Source organism: Embiotoca jacksoni, unplaced genomic scaffold, assembly GCF_022577435.1.
Source record: "Embiotoca jacksoni isolate LCO1_2020_lvr unplaced genomic scaffold, fEmbJac1.0.p SCAF_7, whole genome shotgun sequence".
NCBI classification, from domain to species: Eukaryota; Metazoa; Chordata; class Actinopteri; family Embiotocidae; genus Embiotoca; species Embiotoca jacksoni.
This window is the reverse complement of record NW_027185425.1, coordinates 19,576,589-19,600,810: the sequence shown is the minus strand read 5'-3', so window position 1 is coordinate 19,600,810 and position 24,222 is coordinate 19,576,589. Positions and strand designations below refer to the sequence as shown.

General features: G+C 43.7%; 1 protein-coding gene across 1 annotated transcript; it reads right to left on the bottom strand.

Annotated features, from left to right (window-relative positions):
* Positions 1-319: 319 nt before the first annotated feature.
* ube2e1 (ubiquitin-conjugating enzyme E2E 1) lies at positions 320-19,771 on the bottom strand. Its single transcript, XM_069177003.1, is given in 7 exon segments — positions 320-481; positions 3,901-4,048; positions 4,607-4,739; positions 17,216-17,266; positions 18,280-18,453; positions 19,666-19,741; positions 19,744-19,771. Coding segments are annotated over 7 exon segments (708 nt in total). The 3' UTR covers positions 320-383.
* Positions 19,772-24,222: the final 4,451 nt, after the last annotated feature.

Below are 24,222 nucleotides of genomic sequence, written 5' to 3'. Positions count from 1 at the left end.
CAGGTCGGAGGGGAAGCAAACACCAACTGCAACTTTTAATACATGTGAGAATTTACACTGACATCATCGACTGGGAATCATGCTGTGACATATTTCATCTAGCGCTTTAGTATTAATGTCCATCTTCAAGCACAGACTAAAAATCCAAAGAGAAACACACTAAATGCGTTACTGCCAGATCTGATCAGAGTCGGCTGGAGATAACTTAAAAAAAAAATACAATAAACAACAAAATATCAGGAGTTAAGACTTCAATTCCAAGATAAAAATCCACCCCGCCCCCTCTGCTGCCCCGCCCCCTCCTCTGCAGGGAGCCCCGCCCCTTTCCCTAGCCCCGCCCTCCCACATTCCCCAGGTGGTCCACCCGGCGGCTGCCCTGCTGATTATGTAGCGTAGCGTTTGGTCCACTGTTTGGCTATCCTGTCGTGTTCGGGTCTGTTTGTTGTGTACTGTGTGGCGATGCTTCCGACCAGAGGGTCCGCTGCAACACAACAACAACAACACAACAACACGTCAGAACATCTGCTGCACTTACCATTCACTTCCTGGTATTTCTAGCTCGGGACATTTCAATGCAGTTGTCCTTGTTGACAGAAAAGTTTAAACATTGTAATATGACCAGAGGTGGAATGACAGTAGATTTATGTACAAATTTGACACGTATGTTCTTGAATATTTGATTTTTATGCTCCTTTGTACTCCCACTGAAAACTGGTCCCTGAACTCACCGGCTTGACTTCTGCATTGTGCATCCCTCTGCACATGCTCAGTAGTGTTTCCTCTGCTGGCCCCACCCATCAAAAAGAGCCCACTTCACTCAACACCGGGGAACTTTGACAGACATTTGATCTGCACTACTGTTGTCTCCCCCTTCTGTCAGCGACCGTCGCTACAAAAGCCATGTTTCCCTTTTCCTTTTGTTTTTTCTGCTGTAGTCAGCAGGATGTACTGTTACTGTAAATATACAAATTAAATACATCCTCAGTCTTCTGTCACCTTTTTAAAGACAAAGTGTCTGTTCACTGTTTCACATTTTACGCAGGGAGTTGCTCACATGACCCAGAACAGCAGGGTTTTATATGCCGTGTTGTGGATCAGCGCCGCCGTCGGCCACCACACAGATCACTGTGGCTTCATCTGATACAATGGAACTGACTGAAGAACTGGAATCAGACTAATCCACCAAGGGACTTCATATTTGATGACTCATCTGTCAAACTCCTGAAATTTGCAGACGACACAACGGTCATCGGCCTCATCAGGGACGGTGACGAGTCTGCATGCAGACGGGAGGTTGAACAGCTGGTTCTCTGGTGCAGTCAGAACCACCTGGACCTGAACCCGCTCAACACTGTGGAGATGACAGTGGACTTAAGGAGGAGCCCCCCACCCCCCAACACTGCTCCCCCATCACCATCCTCAATAACACTGTCTGAGGTGGAAACCTTCATGTTTCTGGGATCCTCAAGCTCCCAGAACCTGAAGAGTCCAACATCACCTCCATCATCAAGAACGTGCAGCAATGGATGTCCTTCCTGCTGCAGCTCAGGAAGCTCAACCTGCTTCGTCACCTCAGGAGCTGCTGATCCGGTTCTACTCGGCCATAATCCGGTCTGTTCTCTGGACCTCCATCACCGTCTGGTTTGGATCGGCCACCAAACAGGAACCGACTACAACCGACAGTCAGGACTGCAGAGAACATCACCGGTGCCGACCCGCCCTCCGTTCAGGACTTATACTCATCTAGAGTCAGGGAACGGGCCGGTAGCATCTCTGCAGATCATCCCACCCTGGACACCCTCTGTTACACCTCCTCCCCTCTGGGAGGCGCTGCAGAGCACTGAGCATCAAAACCACCAGGAACAGGAACAGTTTTTATCTGCAGGCCGTCACTCTGCTAAACAGTTCAAATGTTTTCCATCACTGGACCTTTTTGCACTTCACCCAACCGCATCAGCACCATTTACACCAGGTGAAATTGCACCATTGTTTTAGGTGTATATATTCATTCATTTCTATCCTGTAAATATGTCTATTTAGGTTTTATATGTCTATTTATGTCTGTCTGGGTTTTTTTTATGTGTCAACATACATGGTCAATAAAGTGATTCTGATGACCGGAAGCATCAGATCATTAAAGGATGACTTGTGTTGTTACCACAGATTCCTCTCAGACCTGAGAAAACTGCTGACTCGTACAGAGCCAACACGCTGCAGTAGATGTGAGTTATATAAGAAGAAACATGTTCACGTCATGCTTCTCTTCAGGCGGTCTGAACACGGAGTCTGGAGATCGAAGCTGCTTGAAACAGGAAGTAGCCAAAGTGACTCAAAAAGTCTTCAGATTACATCACTCGAATTTGCATTTTTAAGACATAATGAAATGACTTTATTTACATCATTAAGAGAAAAAAAATAAAATAAATTTAAGTCAAACTAAATGTAACTGACTCACTCGTGCCGTTTTATATATATTTATATATATTTAGGATGCATCACATCAGCAGGGATCCACATGTAGCTCTAACTTGAACAAACTTTTAAATATTGGACCGACTGGAGTTTAATTTTTGTTCAGTTAGAACAAAATCAGAAGAAAAAGCAACGACGGGGATCTCTGGTTGTTTGAGCACGTCTACATGTCATTCATGCTGTGCGGCTGCTGATTGGTTGACTGGTGCTGATGCCGTCCACAGACACATTAGAGCTCCTTCACTGAGCAGCATTAGATAGTACAAGGGTTGAAGGAAAGCAGTACGTTGGCAACACAGCTTGAAATATGAAACTGTAAAAGCTTCAAGTCTGAGTAATCACAGCTGCCGTCGGAGTAGATTTAAGAGTAATGAATTAAACCCTACAAGTCTTAAAGTCCTGTGAATCACGTGAGACCGTCTGATTGGCTGTTCACACATTATGAGTCCTGGATGATCCAATCACGAGCTGACAGCTCCAACAAGCACGTCTGTTCACAACTGGTGTTATTATGCCTCTCCGTGTGTGTGTCAGCATACTCACTTCTCCGCTCTATATGCAGATTAACATGTACATCACGTAAATAAACAAGTAAATAAGCACATGAACACACACACACATGCAGAGGAGGAGTTGAAGTAACCGAGAGGTGCGTTCAATATTTCTGTTTATTCAGAGGACGTCAGCTGAGTAGGTGGGACGCATCAACCTTCGATGAAAAGGTCCGAGCTACTCATGTTTAGTAACATTTATTCACATAGCTGAGCTCCACCCAAACCAACATGTATGTGAACAATAACAAATCTATACTCAACACATTTTGTATCACAACAGCTTAAATTCAACAACATGCATTTGCATTTCTTTGTCTTTGTCCAAACTGGTTTGAAAAGTGTCAAATAAATCAGAAGATTTAACAGGAAAATCTAGTGTCTCCCTTCGATCTGGACCTCCTGAATGAAACACGTCCAAGTTAAAAGCTAGTATATGGCTGGACTCTGTGTGAAAGTGGAGGGCTTTTAATTTGAAAAGTTCAACTGTGGTGTAACTGTGATCTCACTCACGTTATAGTTCTGGCCCGGCTGTGGCCGTCCAGCTAAAAACATCGTATTTGTATCATTTATGAGCACTTGTTTCTTTTCAGCTCAGTGTGAGAGTTTGATCTGATCTGATTTCCGTGTGACAGTCAGCGGTGCGAAGCCAACAGGTGGAGCAGAACAAGGTGGAGATCGTTAATCAATCAGACTTCTTCACAAAGCCAGAACAAGACCAGAATATGAGAGAGAGAGAGAGAGAGTGAGTGAGTGAGTGAGTGAGTGAGTGTGAGTGAGTGAGTGTGAGTGAGTGAGTGAGTGAGTGAGTGTGTGTGTGTGTGAGTGTGTGTGTGTGTGAGTGTGTGTGTGTGTGTGTGTGTGTTGCAGCTCTTACCAGGGTTGCAGTCAGTGAGCAGGGAGCAGATGGACAGTAGGACCTTGGAGATGGTGAGAGCAGGACTCCAGTTGTCCTTCAGGATGTCCAGACAGATCACCCCCTGACTGTTGATGTTGCAGTGGTAGATCCTCGTACGGAACGTCACCTGGACGCCAACCGGACATTTTAAATGACTTTAATACATCCTCTTCTCTATTACATACCAAACTCCATAGAAAAATCAAACTCTTTTCTCATGGCTCTCATCAGGCCAACGCTGCTATCACTTCACAACTTCTCTGAAGTGTCAATATTAACTCAGACATCCAACTGACTGAGCAGCACTTTCAGTTAACCTGATCTCATCACAAACTCTGCAGGATGTGGAGCTGAGAGCCAATCACGCTCAAGAGCTGCTCAGAGGATTACATGCATGCTGGTTAATGATTTTAAAAAGCCCTCATATCATTTTTAGGAGGTATTTTAGGAAGCATGAGCTCACAGTAAATTTCTACATTTTTGGACTGCAGCTTGGTTTCACAGGTCCAATAAACCCCATAAACGGAAAGAATTTCAAGCATCAGGTCTGATGAGCTGCTGAGCTCATTTAGCTGCTCTCCACCGGGCCTAGTGTGCCCTCTAGTGGAGAATAAGAAGATGACACCTCTGATCTGAAACAGTTTTGACAGCACAGGCTTGGCTGAGCATCCAGAATCCGTTTCACCTTGGGTGGTTTGAAGGGGTAGTCTGGTGTGAAGGCGATGTCCAGGAAGAACACCCCCCCCTCGTACACGGAGCCCGGCGGGCCCAGGATGGTCGACCTCCACTCATAGATGTTGTCTCCTTTAGGACCGGCGCTGTCGGCACACAGAGAACAAACACTCAGTCAAACGTGGATGATACAGAAAGTTACAGATTTACTTATTTATTAATGCACAAATCAGACCAGACGAGTCTTTTCTCTAACATCCTCTCCGCCTCCCAAACATTTCAGTCTCGTCTTTGGCCTCCTCACGAGACTATAATGTTCTGGTCCAGCTGCCCTCTGACCTTCACATGTCCACCCTCACTGATCCACATCATACACTTCCTGTGTTGCCATTTTAACTACGTTGACTGATGTCATTAGGATTTGATTGATTGCTTTGACTAGCGCTCTTTTCATGACGTCTTTGTCATTCTGCTGCTGTGATTTTATGGCACACAAGTGCCGACATATTACCTGACTTCATTATCTGTTTTTCCCAGAATTATATATCAAATAACTAATAACAAATAATTTAACTGTTATCTGATGTAAACATTTAGGGCTTCTGTAAACTACATACTATAATTCAACTTTATTGTTGTGTTAAAATCAATATTTCTGTTACTGTCATGGTGTTCTCTCCAAATCCTTGAACAAACTATATTTTGATGTTTTAGCAACATTGTTGAATTGAACTGAAAACATGCTTTGTAATCTCCAGCTGCCCTTTTATTTTATTTTATAATTATATCATATTTATCTTGTAAGAGCACCTGTCCAAACAGAAATGTGACAGGACTGATGTCTAGACAGACAGACAGCCGTTCACCGTCAGACAGACAGGTTAAGTCCAACAACTTAGCCAAACAAATCCACCCACCTGCTGGCCCGCTTGTAAAATTCATTACACCTGTCGCAAAAAATCTTGGTTTGGTTTCATAACAATTTGAGTTTTGAACACCATCTCATAAAGCTTGTGCCGTCTTGTTTTTATCACCTTTGAAATATCTCAAAAACCCCGTCCTATTTTAACATTTCATGATGCTGAGACCATCATACACGTCTTCATCTCCTCACACCCAGACTACTGCAACAGCCTCTTCACCTGCCTCCATCAAAAATCCATCAGTCGACTTCAAACTGTCCAGAACTCAGCTGCCAGACTTTCAACTAAAACCAGGAAAAGGGAACCACATCGCCTCGTTTCAGCCTCGTTGCAACGGCCCCCAGTAGGTTTACAATTGATTTAAAGATTTTACTGTTGACTTTTAAGACACTTCACAGCCTCTCTCCCTCCTCAGCTGACCTGATTGTTCCATACCAGCCTGCCTGTAGTCTGACATCCTCAGACAAAAAACCTTTATCAGTTCCAGAGTTTTCAAACAAAGGGTGACGAAGCGTTTTCAGTCAGAGCCTCCACGTTCTGGAAGGAGCTCCCTGAGGAAATAAGATCTGCAGAGTCGGTGACGTCTTTTAAATCTCTTCTTAAAACAGACTTTTATCGGAGCCTTTGCTGATTTTAGTGATCAACTCATTTCTTTTATGCCCTGTTTTAATGTGTTTTTATGATTGTTTCATACGATCATTGTGTTGTTAAGTTTATTATGATTATGATTATTCACCATCAGACAGTCGTTCACCATCAGGTCTGTCAGTGCTTTAATGCTGGAGATGTTTTCACCTGATTAACTGCCTGACGAAGCGCCACATGATACACTTTACTGTTTAGCGTTTTATTCTGAAATGATAAGTCGGTCTCTTAAAGCAGGTTTGTGGGATACAAATGAAACACTTGTTTCAGGGGGATGTTGTCCAACACAGCGTGCTGCGATACATTCAGACAACTCATTTGAATATTTTAGACAAGCAAACACAGAGCGATCCATTATTCAGACGCAGCTATTGCAACAAGAATTCAGAGCAGTAACTGTGCAGTCTGTTTGTGTCGTACAGGAGAGGAACATGTCAGGTAATAACCAGACGCTCCGCTCGGTCTGCTCTTCACAGAAACACGCATCACCACGAGGAGGCCAACGTGCAGGAAATATCACAGGAATCGGATCCTCTCCGACTCACACGGTTATAGTCTGAACAGGTGATTTGTGTCTCCGGCAGCCAGCTGCTCAGTGAAACCCATTTTTCAGATTACTGTCACATAAAGATCAGAAGTAAACAGGAGGCAGAAGTCCAGACTGTTCGCTGCCTTGTTAGAGCTGTTAAGTTGGAGAGAACAGCACGGCGTATGTTTGGATTTAGAGACAAAAGAAGCTTTTAAAAGACGGGAGTTTACAATGAAAACCTGCTTCTGATGTTTTATCAATAAAGTAGTGAGAGGATCAATCAATAGAGCTTCTCCATTTATGTGTGTCAGCTGATATTAGCTTACTTTTAGATGGGTACTGGTGTATATTTCTGACGAGGAGAAAAAAGTTACAGAACAGAAATCTGAAAAGTGTCTCCACGTTTTTACAGTTTTATATGTTCACTTGTTTAAAATATTAATTGTCAGTCTATTACTCCCACAAATAACTGGCAGTATTGGCCTGAGACATCTACAGCAGCAACTAATGATTAGTCTCATTATTGCACAATATGCAGCTTAATTATCGTGATGAATAAATAATAATTTGGTCAATTCAATATTAGAAAATAGAGAAAGTTGCCTGTTGTTATGTCTCACAGCTCAAGGTGATGTCTTCATAAAGAATGTTTTATTTGACCAAAACCTAAAGATTTTCAGTTTACTGTCAAATATGATAAAAAGGGAATAGATTTGGCATTTTGCTTAAAAGATGACAAAAATGATCAAATTGATGATTAATTTCCAACTAAGTTTCTGTCAATTGACAAATTGTTTCAGTTTTACCAACATTAATTATCCGTCAGGCTGCATGAATCAAAAACAAAATGTGTGTGCGTCAGGTAGGAAGTAGACTGTGATAACTTGATTAATCACAGAATCATTTAGTGAGATGCAACATGTCAGCACAAGAGCCCTTAAACTGAGATTGGACCTCAGGGCTCTGCTCTGCACGGGGCCCCGAGAGGGAGAACGTCACCCGAAGGGTCGTGTTGGGGTTTGAGAGGAGCTAACAAACTCATTACTAATTATTCAAATAACCACAAAGTGCCAGAGTGAGAGGAGCCTTGAGGCCGCTGCCCGCTCTGTCATCAGCTGGCAGGCTGCAGGGAGGCTCTGATCACAGAGTCCAGCTGACTCAGCATGCTACGTTGTGCTTGATGGGAAGTTACAACAGGAAACTAAAACATACGTATTAGATATGTAAAACAATATTTGTGCTATCTGGAGTTATTACTTCATGACAGACGGCTCACATCTGTTTTAGTTTTATCGTCTTTACTGAAGACGAACAAAACACTTTGCATTTCCTCCATATGATCCAGTTTCAACAGTGTCACACCCTCCGCTGCAGACCAACACTGAGCCGAGTGAGCAAATCAATGAGAAACTCTGAAGTTGTTACAGGAAGTGAATTTGCAGACAGACTGAGTGCTGCTGGAGATCACAGATGTGTGGTCGCTCACCTGAGACACTTCCTCTGAGAAACCTAACACACCGGGCGCTGCCCACGGTTACCATCCATCACAGCATACAGCATGCTTTTTTAATTCAACGTTGTAAAGGAAATGATTCAAACTTTGGACACACACACACACACACACACACACACACACATGCACACACACACACACACACACACACACACACACACACACACGTTTTTGGAAACAGATTCATGTTAATGAATTAATAAATTAATAACTCTTCATGTCATAAAATACAGAAGCAGAACAACTGAACTACACTACATATATTGCAGATGTTGTGCTCCAGACAGCAAAAAAATGTCCCCTCCGGGATTAATAAAGTAACTACCTAACCTACCTAACCTAACCTAACTTGGTGCAGTGGTGAGCTGGTAGTGAAGGCCACAGCTGGAGCCCAGCCAGGTGGGCAGTGATGAAATGTTCTTTCTTTGCTGGAGTTCATGTAAAGGGGTTCCAGACACAGACAATGGGAGACAGGAAGTGCAGCTAAACTCAAACATCTGTATTATGACGTGATTGGTTGGTGGAGTTTCATCTACTGAGAAGAAGCAGATGCTCTGAGTAAACTGAGCAGGAGCTGGTGTTGCTGCTGCAACATATGAAACAGACTCCACAACAAACCCAAATTAAAACAGAAAAGACAAAATATTTTTCTGCATACTGAAATAATTGAGGAGAACCCCCCCCCGCTGTAAGAAACACCCCCACAGCTCCCTGTTAGCAGCTGACCTGGGATGGAGCCGCTAATCTACATGTCACTGGTCACACCACAAGACTTGAGTCAGGACCTGCAGCTGTGCCAGGAATAGATATTCTATCATTTCCCACTGAATCAACCAGACCGAGGTTTGTTTGGTCGACAACAGAGACGTCTCACATTCACAGACGAGCCCCCCCGCCCCCTCCCACACAAAGGCCACCCAGTGCTTTGTGGGCGCGAGTAATATGCCCTGCTATCACTGTTGTCATTCACTTCTATATGGGGGGGTGGGGGTGGGGGCTTCTTCCACAACACAAACACTGGGAGAAGAGTGCTGACATTTCAGCTGTCTGTTTTTTCTAAGTCTTTAACCTTTCAAACAGGCACAAGGCGGTCGACCCTGAACGGAGTCCTGCAGCAGCCTGGACCTCCTCCAACATGGAGCTGCTGCAGCCTCACTGGAAAACTCTTCCAATGGTAGAAGATAAGAGTTTCTTTTTGACGTGAAGTCAAATGCACAAACGAGAGCTGGATTCTTCCACAGGGTGCCACATAACTCCTCCGTCAGAGACCTTTGCTGCATGTCTCTGTCCACAGTTCAATAGAGGAAAATACAGGAGCAAAAAAAAAAAAAAAAGCTTTTGAAGTGAGATTTGGATTCTACTCTTCTTCTCTTGAAGAGTTCATTCTTGGCTGAATGTAGATGCAGCCGCTGCCTGCTGAAGACGACCTGTAACTCTGCCTTTTCTCTTCCATCAACATGATATTAATCAACAACATTACAACAAATGGAGGATTTTGGGCTTTTGTGAATTAATTGAAACCACTAAAACCAGATGAGACAACATGAGAAGCTGATTGAGGATATTTGCTGTGGTCATATTAGCATAATACATCAAGTCTATTCTTTCATACTGTAGCTTCCAGGCTGCTAAAGCCGAAGCGATATAACCACAGACTGTAGATAAATGCAGGTCGGAAAAATGAGGCTGATGCAAAAGTGCCTTAAGCTGCAATACCACCGAGTGCCACTAGAGGTCAGCTCCAAAATGCCTCCGGCTCCATAGACTCCCATTCAACTTCTCTCATGATATTCTGAGTCAATAAAAATTCACTCCTTCTTATTAGATCTTTGGCGGTCCATCTGAAAATAATTCCGTCAATAATGATAAAATAAGCATCAAGACTGTTTTGGAGGGCGTGTCTGTTTGATTGACAGGCCTGTGGTGCAGTCAGGTTACAGCTATCGGTGGGCGGGATTTAGTATTGTCAGATTTCCAATCAGATCCACCGCTGGCTCCTCCCCTAGCTCATCCAAATATGGATCGAACTAGTAAGATGGCGCCGGCCGTTCACACACCAACGGGTGACATCACTGTTGGTTGCCGCTTGGATGTAACCAACTATTTTAATACCTTCAACAGTGCACCAATCAGAATGAAGCACTAACGGAGTCAGCTGCAGAAAAATGAAGATGACTTGTTTCTTTTGTTGTTTGTTTTAGGTAAACGGAGTATTGATGTGTCAGCAAAAATATTTTAATTTCACCTTGAATTAAAATGCATCTGTCCCTTCTCCTCATCCGGCCCCGTTCCTGTTTGTTTTCACTCCTCCCGGTCAGATGAACCCGATTCTCCTCCATCTTGTTTTCTCAGATCATCTGTTCAGCGCAGATCTTAATAAACACACCGGGCTTCTTTTCCAATCACCACTGTGTTGTGATGACAAGCAGAAACCCTGTAATAAGCTGCCTGACTGAGACAATATAATGGCTCCACTTCACTTGAGTGCCGAGGAGACTCTATGCAACAGCAGCACACGCCCGCCCCCTCCCGCCCCCCCCCCCACCCCCCACCCCATTTAATACAACGGCAATCAGCCCACTTCATGAGGACGGAGTCGGATTAATATCACACGGTAGCCTCGATATTCCTCCACTGAAAAGGAGATTGTTGCTTCGACAAAGATGGTTCTCACCATGAACTGATTCTGATATTCGGGCAAGACATAGCAGTAAATGTTTTAAATCATAGATATCAGCAGCTTCTCCAGCTGATCACTTACCAAGTTCTCCACATTTTCAAGCACATAAAGAAATATGTGCTAATTTACAGAAATCTGAACATTGGATGAAGCAGGTTCAGAATTCTTGTTTCACCAAACCAAACCGAGGACTTTCTTTTCTTGGAGGTGGAACAGCGATGAGCCATGACAGCAATGACACAACTGTCCTGAACCAGAGGGAAAAGTCCTGCTTATCAAATTCGGATGTATTAAGTGTGACAATGAATGCGCACGGCACGTTTCATAACAATCAAGAGGGTTCGGCACTTCTCGCACTGATTTTGAGCTGATGTTGGCACGGAAACCGAAGACTCAAAAATGGTCAGAGGCCGACTACTGAAATTGTTGCGCACTCTGCTGATAAGTAAACATCTGGTCACTTCTGATTTATTTTTGTAATCTTTGCATGTTAAATTATTGGCTCAAATAATTTAGGGTCTGTAATGAATTGGTATCAATTAATTGGAAGTGCACCAGCTGAACCCGGACTCTATTTTTCCCATAACTGTTGCCAGACTACACGACTCTTTGAAAGAAATGTGGTGGGAAATTATTATGAATTTATAAAGCTGTAAAATTAAGGGTTGCCTGGAGCTTGTATTTTCAATGAACAAAAGAAGCAGCAGTCTACAAGCTGTAGGATGAAAGCTCTGTTTACAGAAGCAGCCCACTTCTCCAAATCTAAAAGGATCAAATCTGAAAAATTAGATGAGCAATCAGATCAGAGAAGAACTGAACCAGATTACAGATCTGATCAGACATGGACACACATTTCACTCCAATACTCAGTTCGCCCTGTTGCTGACAGGTTATCAGATGTAACATCTGCCTCCCCTCGCTGACCGACTAAAGTCTGGCACGCAACTTCCTCAAACTTCCATGTGTGCAGCAACAGCAGCAGCTCAGAGCTGCTTTCAGGACTTTCCGAAGTAACAACAGAGTACAGGCCGGCCACTTCCTCTCCAGGGACGAGGCTTTTTATAGCTGAGAAGAAGCTGTTGAGAAAACCTCAGTAGTCTCAAACACGCAAGCCGGTAACGCACTGCAGAGGTGTGTGTGTGTGTGTGTGTGTGTGTGTGTGTGTGTGTGTGTGTGTGTGTGTGTGTGTGTGTGTGTGGAGAGAAGCTGCTGCTGACATCAGCTCGTGAACACAGGGATCATGTGCAGCTCGATGGCTCACCCCGTGATGGACAGAGTTCAGGACAGCAGAGGGATAGAAGTCCTGAGGGATCTCCAAGTGGTTCCAGATAAGAATATGAATAACAGGCGATATGACAGCATATCAGTCCAAAGTGTCCTGGCACTAATCAACCTACTGTACACAGCTTCTAACTTTCCTCAGCTGTCATGGGCCTCCGAACAGGAATGTCAGGAATCTGTCTGACGGCCGCGGGCAGCATCTCCACAGGAGATACAGTGAACGAGAGGAAAGAAGACAGAGGGCAGGGAGGAAGATGGAGGGAAGAAAGTACGAGCATCAGGACGCGAGCAATAAATAAAATAGCTGGTGGAGAGGAAGAAGGAATAAAACATGGTGAATGAAAGCAACAGAGGGCGGGCGGGTGGGGAGGGGGGGAACTGTGATGTCTGCAGTTCACACTTCAGTGGCAACGAGGCTGTGGAGAGAAAAGGGGGGCTGCACGGCACGACCCTCCCACGGAGGAGAATAATTACATTTTGATAAACGACAGATGAAAGGCGGCCTTTTAGTGCTCCTAAAAAAAAGTTTGTTCACAGAAGAGTGCTGATGATGAAGGAAACCAGCCAGAAGAAGTCTTTCCTTCATCAGTCAGTGTCCATTCTCAGAGCAAGGACACTTCTAAAGTACCCCGAGAAAGAAAAGAGACGACAAGCAAACCGACTCATCGAAGTGTAATCTATAAAACAGCATCTGCAAGGCGAAGCTGATTGTCTGCATTCGACCCCTAATGAGCAGATCCTGGATCTATATCCACTAAAACCCGCTCGCATATGGAGCTCCACTAAATGAAGAGATGAGGCCTTTTTCTGCCCTGCTGGGGAAACACAGATAAATCTGTCAGAGTGCAGTTTGAAGCTCTGAAGCATTTCCTCCTTCAGCTCACTTTACCAGGTCAACGCTTCGTCTCATGAATTTGAAATAAAAAACAAAACAAAACAGAAGAGTGAAGAGAACTGATCCCAGATCAGTGAGAACGAGGAAGACAAATTAGAAACTGGAGAAAGTAATTCATGCATTTATCTCCTCTAGGTTGGACTATTCAAATTCTGTTTGTTGGATGAGGGCAGAATCTTTTATCTCAACTTCAGTTGGTGTGAAATTTTAAATGTTAAAGTTTGTTTACAAGTATTCAAATTGAACAATTTTCAAAAGATGTTTAAAAACCAATTTATTCTGTGTGGATTGCCCACTTTAAGCACGACATAGATTCGGTATCTCCTGCTCTCCTCTTCTGTGTTCTTTGTGATCTTTTGATGTCAGTTGTTTTTGTCGATCAAGTCTACTCAACTGTTTTGACTCTGATTGTTTATGTGCAGCACTTTGGTCAACCTTTGCCATGTTTTAAATGAGCTACACAAATAGATTTGACTTGACCTGACTCCAAAATGCACAGTACAGCTGTTCCAGTTGTGAGACCTGCTCACATGTGTTCCTCACATGTTTAGACACACCAGCTTCTCTGCAGACCTCCATCACAAAAAGAAAGGCCGAGGCTTGAAACTGCAGTGACTTCATGGATGTTGATCTGTGGCCTGTCCTTTCATAACAACATACATCTTTGAAATGGCTCAGAAACAATGTTGTTTGTAAAAAGAAGATTCAGGAATGTTTATAAAGCAGCTGAGCTCTCTTGTTTTTGTTAAATGTTCCACCAACAGGAGGAAAGAGAACATTTGCTTGGGACTATTTTCAGTGGTGGATTAAAACACATTTGGTGCTCTGGTGAGTATTTGGGAAAGCAGGATGTTGTGTGTGTGTGTGTGTGTGTGTGTGTGTGTGTGTGTGTGTGTGTGTGTGTGTGTGTGTGTGTGTGTGTGTGTGTGTGTGTGGGACTGAGCCAAAATAAACTGCAGTGTGTGTTAGTGGTGATGAAGGAACATGTCAGTGGAGGTCTCTGGTTCAGAGGAACACGGTACATAAGATACACGACACCTTTTAGAGAGACACATTCGGTGTTGGTTTCCATGAGATTTGTTGTCTCTACTTGGCTTCAGTTTGTCTCCACCGACATGAATGAATAAACTTCACCTCGTCTCAACTAAATCTAACTTGGACTTGAGTCTTGGTTTGACTCTTCTCAGTATTTGAACTCTGACATTGACGAGACTCGACTGACGTGTATAGCAACCAGTAATCAAGTCAATGAATGAAAATGAGGGACCAGATATGAAAGAAACCTTTTAATTCCATTAAAGAATCAAATTAATGTTTTTTTTGGCCAAATCTGTGCTGGTTGTGACTGACTCAGTATCTCATAACCAACATCCCATAATACTGTAATGTTCTATTGAAATGACCTTACTATAGTTGGGCAATAGGGCCCAAAAATTATATCTGGGTATTTTTGCAACAACGATATTATTGATGATGTGACAATATACTGAAAAATAGTTGATTATTCATTTTAATTCCCTGCAAATTCTCCAAAATAAGGGTTATAGATTTACATGTCAGCAAAAATGTAACATTCCCTCAAATATCCAGTAAAAACTAAACAAAAATGATGTCTCACTTCTTCAGTTTGTAAACAACTCACTAAAATTGAGATCCACATTGTTTATGCAGCTCTGAGGAGGATTTGGAGGTTCACCTGAGCCTCAGCTTGTTGTGTGTGTGTGTGAGTGTGTGTGTGTGTGTGTGTGTGTGTGTGTGTGGTGGGGGCGGAGCCTCCCTTCATGAGGCGCTCAGAGACAAGAAACAGAGGTCAGAGAACGAGACCTTCAATTAAACTCCCACCGAGCTGACGACCTGTCGAACGGAGCAGCTGTCACTCACGCTTGTTGCTGGATAACCTGTGAAGGTATTCACACAGTTCCACTGCGGAGGCACGACGTCACTACGGCAACAGGGCAGAATACCGCCTTTACCACAATATATCATTTTCAAACGATTATTGTGATATTGTTAATATGATATGATATGACAGCACCAGGCTTTACTACGTAAACTGCCTAGACATGACGACCGCTGCAATATCAATCTGAATAATCAAATCAAAGCGTTTCACTGAATAAAACAAAAACTTCTCATGTCAGAGATGCTGCATTCATCAGAAACATTCCCTCGGTAAGATGTCAGAACCTCAGAAGGCCTCCGTGTGAGGAGTTAATCTGGGACGATGCCATGAAGGGTTTGGGGGTACAGCTACAGAGCACATTCACTGACGCAGAGATTACGACTCGCGCTCGGCTCCCAGACGGAGCCGTGCTGAGCGAGGCTGCTCCTGGTGAAGCCTCAAGCTCCCCTGTGGCCCGGGGGGCCTCATCCAAATGCTTGTTTTGGGTCTTAGCTGCATAACTCGTGGTTTCTGAGCTCACTGCCATGCAATCAGCTCGCCAGGAAGCTCTGGACCTCGTGACCTGGAGTTCAGACATGCACCTCGGTCACTTTACTGCCAATAATCAACAACCAACCCGTCATTATTTCAAAGTGACCAAAGAAAAAGCTTCTGAAGGCTCCTCAACCCTGCTGGACCCGGACACCTGTCCTACTGCTGGCTTTGCTCTGTGCTCTTATTCTAATGAAGGTGCGTCAATACAACACCGCAGCAGCTTCACTGCGAACAGAGACATGCGACAGCTCTCCAGAACCGGCTCCGTGTCTCAGGTGAGTTGTGTAAAACACCCGTGTAGCGTACAGCAGTAATAACAGGAGGCTTCACATGTAGCGCAGGATCATCACTCACTTTCACGAGCCCCCTTACAGCCTGAAACGTCTCTGAAAGACAGTCCCACAGACCCGATGTGGGACATTGTGAAGGCTGTTTTAAAGGGAGGCGATCTGCTTTCTCTTCTGGACCTGAACCCTCACGGGGAACTCTGACCTGCTCCCTCCGGGCTTCACTTAACCGACTGAATAGAAGCAGATTAAATCCTGCAGCTGGTTGGAGTCAGACGTCCATGTTTGTTGACTTTTTGCTCGACCGATCATACGGGCCAACATTTAGCATTTCTTCCAATTATCTGTAATCGTTTGTAAAAGTCTGTCTCACACGGTCACGACCCATTCGAGGAGTTCTCAAGTCATGTTAGATTAACGAGACGCAGTCAACCGAGGTCGTCGCAGAAAAAAGAAGCATCACACAACTTGATTTAAGAGCGCAGACTGAAGCTAACGGCGGCTGGAGGCCCAAAGAAAACACAGATCTCAGAACAGGTTTACGTTTTCACAGAAAAGCACATTATAGACTCGTGTATCAAATATTCAATAAAGGATTCAATAGTTATTATTCCAAATATTCATTTTCATTATTAATGCATATTGTTTCTGAATAACATTTATCGGTCTCCTTGAGTGACCATGAACCAGACATGATCATCTCAACCAGCAGAATCAGAACCGGCTGACCGGACCAACACCTCAGGGTTCATTCACAGGCTTCTCATCACAATTACAGCTCCTGCATTTTGAAATCCACTTTTTCAATTTGTAGTTTGATATAAAGATGATGAAGCATTCACCCTGCTCATGTTCTCACCTCAGTATAAAGATAGTCTGCTCATTATTTCACTAATTTGAGGAGCACGCTTGTTTAAAACCCTGTTTTTAATTTAATATACATTTAATATTTTATAGAAAAAGTCTACAACTGGCAAAATTGTGTTTGGAAATATGAATTATGTGTTGAAAGAAACAGTGAAGCAGACAACAAATATCTGAGCACATCTCCAACACTCAGCTGTAACAATAAGAGTCCAGTGAAATGAGGAGAGCGAGCAGAGCTCAGCTTCCTATAAGTCACCAGAAAACCTTGTAACGCACCTATAATTTACAGGAAAAGTCCAAAAATCAGCAAAGTGAAAGCACATTTAGCTTCACGATTCAGTGTGTCAGTGCTTTGACATTTTATGTCTTTTGATAAACATGACATGAAAGCCAAGTGAAGCAAAAAACCTTTTTCTATTGAGAGACTGTTCAGACAGGAACAGGACAGAAGGATTATTCACATTAACAGATGAACTGTGTCTCACACTGCCACTGAAACACACTTCAATGACCCCGATGTCACAAATAACTCTTCTCCAACTGAGAAACGGTCACAGTCACTTACCTGCAGTTCGGAGGAGGATCCAACGTAATGTCAGCCAGTTCCTTCTGAATTCTGAAATGAGAGGCAACAAAATCCAGTTGTGTAAAAACAAAGTCCTGATAGAAAACAGTAACGCCTGGTAGCAACAAATGATTTTAAAATAACTTTATTTTGGGTCAAAATTGAGCCTCCAGACATGAAAAGACTTTCAATGACAGAGATGTTGGTCAGGAGTCAACAGCTCTCTTTTAATGTGGAAACAAGACTTGTTCAATTTTAGATTGACACCCTTCAAAGGTTTCGGTGCCCATGTTTTCTAAATCACGCACTACGTGAATAGAAATCAGCTTTAACCCTCTGAACCCTGCAGGTTTTCTTTAAAAGATCATCTACATTACAGTCATCAAAGACAGAAGCTGTAAAAGTAGAAATTAGCATTAGGTTTGGACATTTTGGGAGTTTCTGATAATCATGTGTACCTCTGGGAAAATAACCAAATCTTTAAATAGTGATGTCTTCACTTTTCACCAGAAATAAACAGTTTGTATGATTCTGTGAAAGAACCCAAATTCAGAGCTCATCATTATAACTGGGGAACCGTGAAGGACTCAACTGAGACCAGCAGTCACATGACAAAAGTTCAGTAAATTTTGGACTGAGCTGCAGGCGGGAGCTCAGAGATAAGATGGAGGACACAGAGAGGAAGAGTCCATCTTTAAAATAAAATAAATGATCAATGTTCAACTTACAATTTTTCTAATTTTATGATTTATGACATTATAACTCTGTTATACTGCACATAAGACGTGTTTGAGTCCTCCCTACTTCTACTCATGATTGCGATGTTTCCATAGAGGAACAGGATTTTTTTGCCAACAGTGAGTAAAAATGTGAGTAAAGAACGGCCAGAAACTGCTTGAGGTGAAGACAAACTCTGGACTTGTTTTAGGAGGTGATGAACCCACCGCAGGAGAAGAGCAGCATTTACATGCAAACATGTAGCTGTGAGCCCGAGAGCAAAGTGTGAAATAAAACCTGAAAGCTACAGCCTGGAGTCCGTAATCATCCGAAACGGACTCGTTCACCTTTTAGCACTGGTAGACAGGAGCTTGGAGGTCTTGCTCATGCTGGCTTTGCTTTCTCGTTTCTTCACGGGGTTGGCCTCCTGCTGCTGCTGCTGCTGCTGTTGCTGCTGGGTTGAGGATGAAGAGGAGGAAGAGCTTGTGCTGGCACGGGAATCTTCATCCGACATACCGAGCCTGGGCAACAAACAACAACAGATTGAGAAAACCCTCTATGGTCCAAAACATCATTTAAACCAATCTGACATTAAACCTTTGAACTTTGCTTGAAGGAAGAACATTACAGCTGCTGCCAGACTTGGGATCTTTGGAAAATCCTCAGATTGCATTCTTAAATTCATGCACCAAACACAATAATACTGCAATAAAACTGCAGTTACCACAACTGACTTTTTCCACTTCGATGCCCGTGGGCGGCAGTGAGCTGTGTGAACCAATTTAAGTTCAAATTTGATTGAAACGGAGTTGTGTCCGACGGTGCACCGAATTCAATTCAATTCGTCTCCAATCCCACTGAATGCTTCTTGAATTGAAACTGCAGCAGATACTCGCGTTAACTTTAAATCGGACGTTTTCCTAATGGAGCCTCGCGTTCTGTTCCTCCACGCGTCCACGGTGCGTGTCGGAGCTATCGGCTGCAGCGGAGGATCCCAGCCGGCACGGACTCCATAAACGCTTCCGTGGTTTTAACTAGCAGGCCTGGACTCGACGGTGACCCGAGTCAACTGGTTCCACCAGTTTAAATGCTCGCTTGATCGGATGATATTAAGGAACTTATCGGCCAAGCGTTTCCCTCTTTCACAACGCTGAATTGTGACCTCAGCAGCTAATGTTCGCGGTCGGCGTTATTTTTAGCCTCGCCGGGCTGCGACAAAGGAAATCATCCGGTGAAATAGTTCGGCTGAAGGCCTAGTTCTGGCCGACGGCACGCAGCGGTACGCGGCCACACAGCAGAGCTCTGCTGTCGATGGAGCCGGAGAGGTCGAAGCGGAAAAGCCGAAATCCATCGACGGGGCGATGTCGCAGTCGGCGGGGAGCCCCGAGACGACACCGCAACAATCTCCAGCCGAATGAAACTTTCGCCTGAAGAAGTCAGCGAGGTCCTCCAGACGCTGTCCCGCGGCTCCCACCGCCTTCAGCCCGCACCGCGACATTAAAAACAAACACAACACGCCGCTCGCTTCAAGGTTTTCCTCGCAGTTTTGAAGCTATATCCGTCGACATGCAGCTGATCTCAGTGCAGTCAGTCACAGGATGGACCGACTCCTAAATTCTCTCCTGCCGGTAACACGGACACCTTTGTTGTCCCCAAACCCTCCTGAACACGCACACACGACACCACGTCTCACAACAGGACACTCCGTAACACAAATATGTCGTATTAGATACCTTTCTTTGTGTGTGTGTGCACAGCCTTTGCGTGTGTGCCTCCGCCGCCTGGACGCACCAGTGTCAAAGTCCCGTAATGAGGACAACGGAAACATCCGGTCAACATCTCAGAAATAAAAGCGCACAGAAAACGGAGGCCTTGATAATAAGAGCAGAGAAGATCAACTTTATTGATCACATGCAGAAACACCGAAGCGTCGGTTCAAAAGCAGAGTATGTTTATGTAAGTATAAAGAAAACAAAAACAAAACATGAATACCTCAAAAAATGTATTAAACACTAAAGTATAAGGTAATTCATTCTGCATACACCATATAGAAAATTAAATAAAGTGAAGACGATTAAGGTACAAAACTCGAGAAATTTAATTAAGGGGGATGTGTGTCGAAAATCACTCAACTTCACAGGATTATTGTTATTAATTATTACTTCATTGGTCACATGAAAGATATATCTATTATTATACAGATCCATGCAGTACTACCGTGGTAAAGCATATCGAGCCATACCAGTGTTACGCTGTAAAACATTTTGTTCAAATTATTTTTCACAGCAGCAGTAAGGCATGTTAATATAATCAATAGTATTACTGTCTGATAAAATGTAACCTACTGACAAGCAGGATATTTTTACATTTAGAAAATATGTGTAAAATGACATTATGTAATGTTCTCCTATTTGTTCGGGCTAAAATGACTGCCACTGGTCTTGAGTGAATGAGTTGAAAGATAAATATCAGTATTTGTTAGGGGTCCACAGCTGGACTCGTGAATTGTAATTCGCTGCTTTTATTTTGTAGGGTTCGGCAGTCTATTTCCGGTACCATAGTGAACAATAACGACATGAACTTGACGCTGCAGACGTCCTGACATTGTCATGCAGATGGAGTCCTTTTAATTTTCAATACAAAATAAAGGTGAAATGTGTGAAAGGGTGGTTTTAAAGAGAGACGGTGACGTACCAACATGAAAGAATTGAGCTAAAAAAAAATCTCTGGCCAATAGAAACATAAACCAGAAGCAAAAGGAGCATTATTGAAAAGAGCGCCATGAACTCACTCCCACCTTTTCTTTTGAAGTGTGGTAACACTTTATTTCCTTGTGTGTGAGTCTGCCTGTGACATCCAGCTGCAGCAGGTGTGAGCCACTGTACTCGTTAATGTGAGCAGGTTAATGTGAGCAGGTTAATGTGAGCAGGTTAATGTGAGCAGGTTAATGTGAGCAGGTGGAAAGTAACCGTGAGCTTCTGCCCCGGCCCTCAGTATCTTCAGCAAGAGCTGCTACACCACAGCTTTTAACCAGAACATTTACAACACCACGTAGCAGATATCATGGAGCTATGTCGGGATAAATGCATTTAAAACACATTAACATGGGAAATCATTTCTATAAGTTACTTAATGGATGGGATGTGACATCAAAACCAACACAAGCCGTAACCAGGCCTGCTGGGACGTAATAAAAGCAGGCTTGTGTTTGCCTGAGTTACAACCCAGCACTAAAACAGAGCAACCCAGAGCTGAGTGACGGTTTTAAAAGGCCATTACAGCGCTTGATGAAGAGGCCCTCCATGTGAAATGTATTGCAGGTTAAATAAACATTAAACAAAGTGGATGCCGTGAAAGGTGGACAGTTATAAATTGGCACTTTTATTGAATTTTCATAGCTGGCCCTCTCAGGGTCAATGTGGCTGCACAGGGGATTTTCTGGAGACGTAAGAGCAAGCTTTGGTTCAATTTTCTTTCTTCACGTATGAGATCAAATTTTTTCAGGGAAAGAGTTCATCTTCAATTAATTACACGATAGGTCATTTATACTACATTCAAACCTTCAAATATTCAGAAATAGGCAACAAGAGAAACCAAGATAAAACAGGATTTTAAAACGAAGTCCCTGGATGGTGTATTAATGCACCATAAGGCTGGACAGGGTGTGTTGTGAGAGTAATAAGCTGTTTGGCATGTCGCCAGCAGTAATAACAGCATGTCTGTCCAATCAGTGACTGCCATCACTCCAACTCAGTCCACCTGGATAATGTCCTTTATTATGCAGACCTGGCGCTTGTTTATTCACACACCAACTTTGGCCTTTTCACTCCTATTGATCACCAACCTATCACTGCAAATGTTACATTTTTATCCATGCAGGAGCGGCTTCTCCGTTTCTGCCACATTGTTCCTTCTGCCGCATGTGAAGGAGGCAGAGGAGGAGGAGGAGGAGGAGGAGGAGGACTCCCCCTCCCCCCTCCTGGTGTGTCAACCATAATTAACTCTGCCACTGTGGCTCCACTTTGCTGATTTTGCAGCGCAGTCAGGGATTAAAAGCCTAGCAAAGCAGCGTCTCCTGTTCAGAACAACGTGGAAGCAGCTGCTGGGATGAAGGTCATCAACAAGTGTTGGTTTGTTCAGCGGTTTACTGTTTTCAACACACACGGAGAAGCTGCGATCACGACACACCCCACGGTTCACCGACCAGTCATTCAGTTTATCGAACCACTTTCATTCTTCTTCCGTTGGAGCTGCAAAAAGGGCATTCTGGGAAATGTAGGGATCCCAAATTAAGGTAATACAAGACAGAAATAAATCAGTTATTTTAAGTATTATAAGATATTCACACAAGTTATTATCTTGTACACAAAATATATTATCTGATGTGTTTGTGAGATAGTTATTCGTACACTCGTTTAATTGTGCAGAAAATATGGTTAAAGATATTGTTTGCGTAAGATAACAGAAACGTGTGTAAACGTATTAACTTTTTGCACCGTAATAACTTCCCATCCAATCCCATCAGCCAAGTGCTGTTTGCTCAAGATAACTTGTGAGATATTGTTATTCACAAAAGATGACTTACCTCTACTTGCTTTGCATATTGAAGATAATGATAAGTATGTGCTCTTGAGATTCACATCTGACGTGAACAAGGAATGAGCTGATGTCCAGTCATTGTCGACACCAATGATCACGAGTGTGAAAGACTGATCCCAGTTGAAGAGTGATGACTCCTCCACACTGTGTCACAGACGGCCAGGAGGAGTTCACCCTCTTCTCCGGCCGTCGGAGCTCCACTCATGTTCTCATGTCCTCCGTTAACAGTCCAGGTGCTGCTTTCACCTCCGGAGAGCTTTCATGACAACCTGCAACACATTAAAGCTGCGCAGGTTGACAGGATGTCTGCGCTGCTCTGCAGGGGGGGACATTAAGTGGTTTGAAATGTGACGCCTTTCATGGCTGCACACTGAGGATGTGGAATCAAGAACTTTTGAAGTTACATGCTGCTATCAGGATAGTTGTTCTCTGAGGGTGTTTTAAATTCAGCGCACACACTTTGAGAGCGCATGAGGAAAATGTGAAATCAGTGGCTCCGCAGTTGATCTAATTCAATAAAGAAATAAAGAATTATGACAGCTAAATAAGAAAGTCCAGTTGTTGCATCATCAGTCAGTGTTTGTTGGCAGGAGGTGTGGCAGGTTGAGCATCTTCCACATGTAACGTAATGCTTCATTGAGAATCATCGGAGGGTAAAGAAAGTACCTGATGGGTGATCACCTGTGGATAGAAACAAACTCCTGGAACAGCTGGATGAGTTACATTCAGATTCAACACTGAACGCACATGGATCTGGATTACACCCGACGCAAGGCGGTGCCGAGGGCAACACAAGTGTCTCAGCTGGTTTAAGAGGCAGTTGTCATTTTCACGTTCAGTGCCAAGCCGTTAAAATAGTAAATATATCACGTTGGTCTGAAAATGAAGCGAGGTTAGGTACATCGTTGGTTCGTTGCTATGTTGTGGCAGCAGAACGTGACTGACCGACAATCACTGCTGCAGGATTTTACTCTTATTTTACAGCCACAAAATGAAGACAGTAATTTGCACCTTGATTGGCAAGTCGGCTTGTTACAGTCACAGGGCCATGCAGCAGTGCACAAACATGCAAAAGATTCAAAATGAAAGACTACAATGTGAAAGATGATCAGATGCTCTCTGCAGAGACTTCTACTTTACGTGTCTGCAGTTATAATTTCATGTTACACCAAAAAAAGAGGAGAGAGGAGGGAGGAGAGAGGAGGGAGGAGGGAGGAGAGGATGGAGGAGAGAGGAGGGAGGAGAGGATGAAGGAGAGAGGAAGGAGGAGGAAGGAGAGAGGAGGGAGGAGAGAGGAGGGAAGAGGGAGGAGAGAGTAGGGAGGAAGGAGGAGGGAGAAGGGAGGAGTCTCCTGACGGTTCCCCCCCTGAAGTCCAGATGAGAGGAGCTTCCTGTCCGAGTCGTCTTTGATGAGCAGCAACGTTTCCCTCCAGAACACGATACACTACAACTACTGAGATACGACACGTTTGTACTTCACGACAACCTAAAATGAATATAAAAGAAAAATCCAATCAAATGTCCGAATAAGATGATTTTGAGGCGTTTAGAGGAGGCGAGTCACCTTTCTGTGGTGAAGACCTGACAGCTGACAGCTCATTATAACAGGAAGTGGTCACAGAGATGATCCTCCGTGTGCACACGCTGGAATCACACGCAGTCACATTAAAACCACATCTGGAGACGCTCGG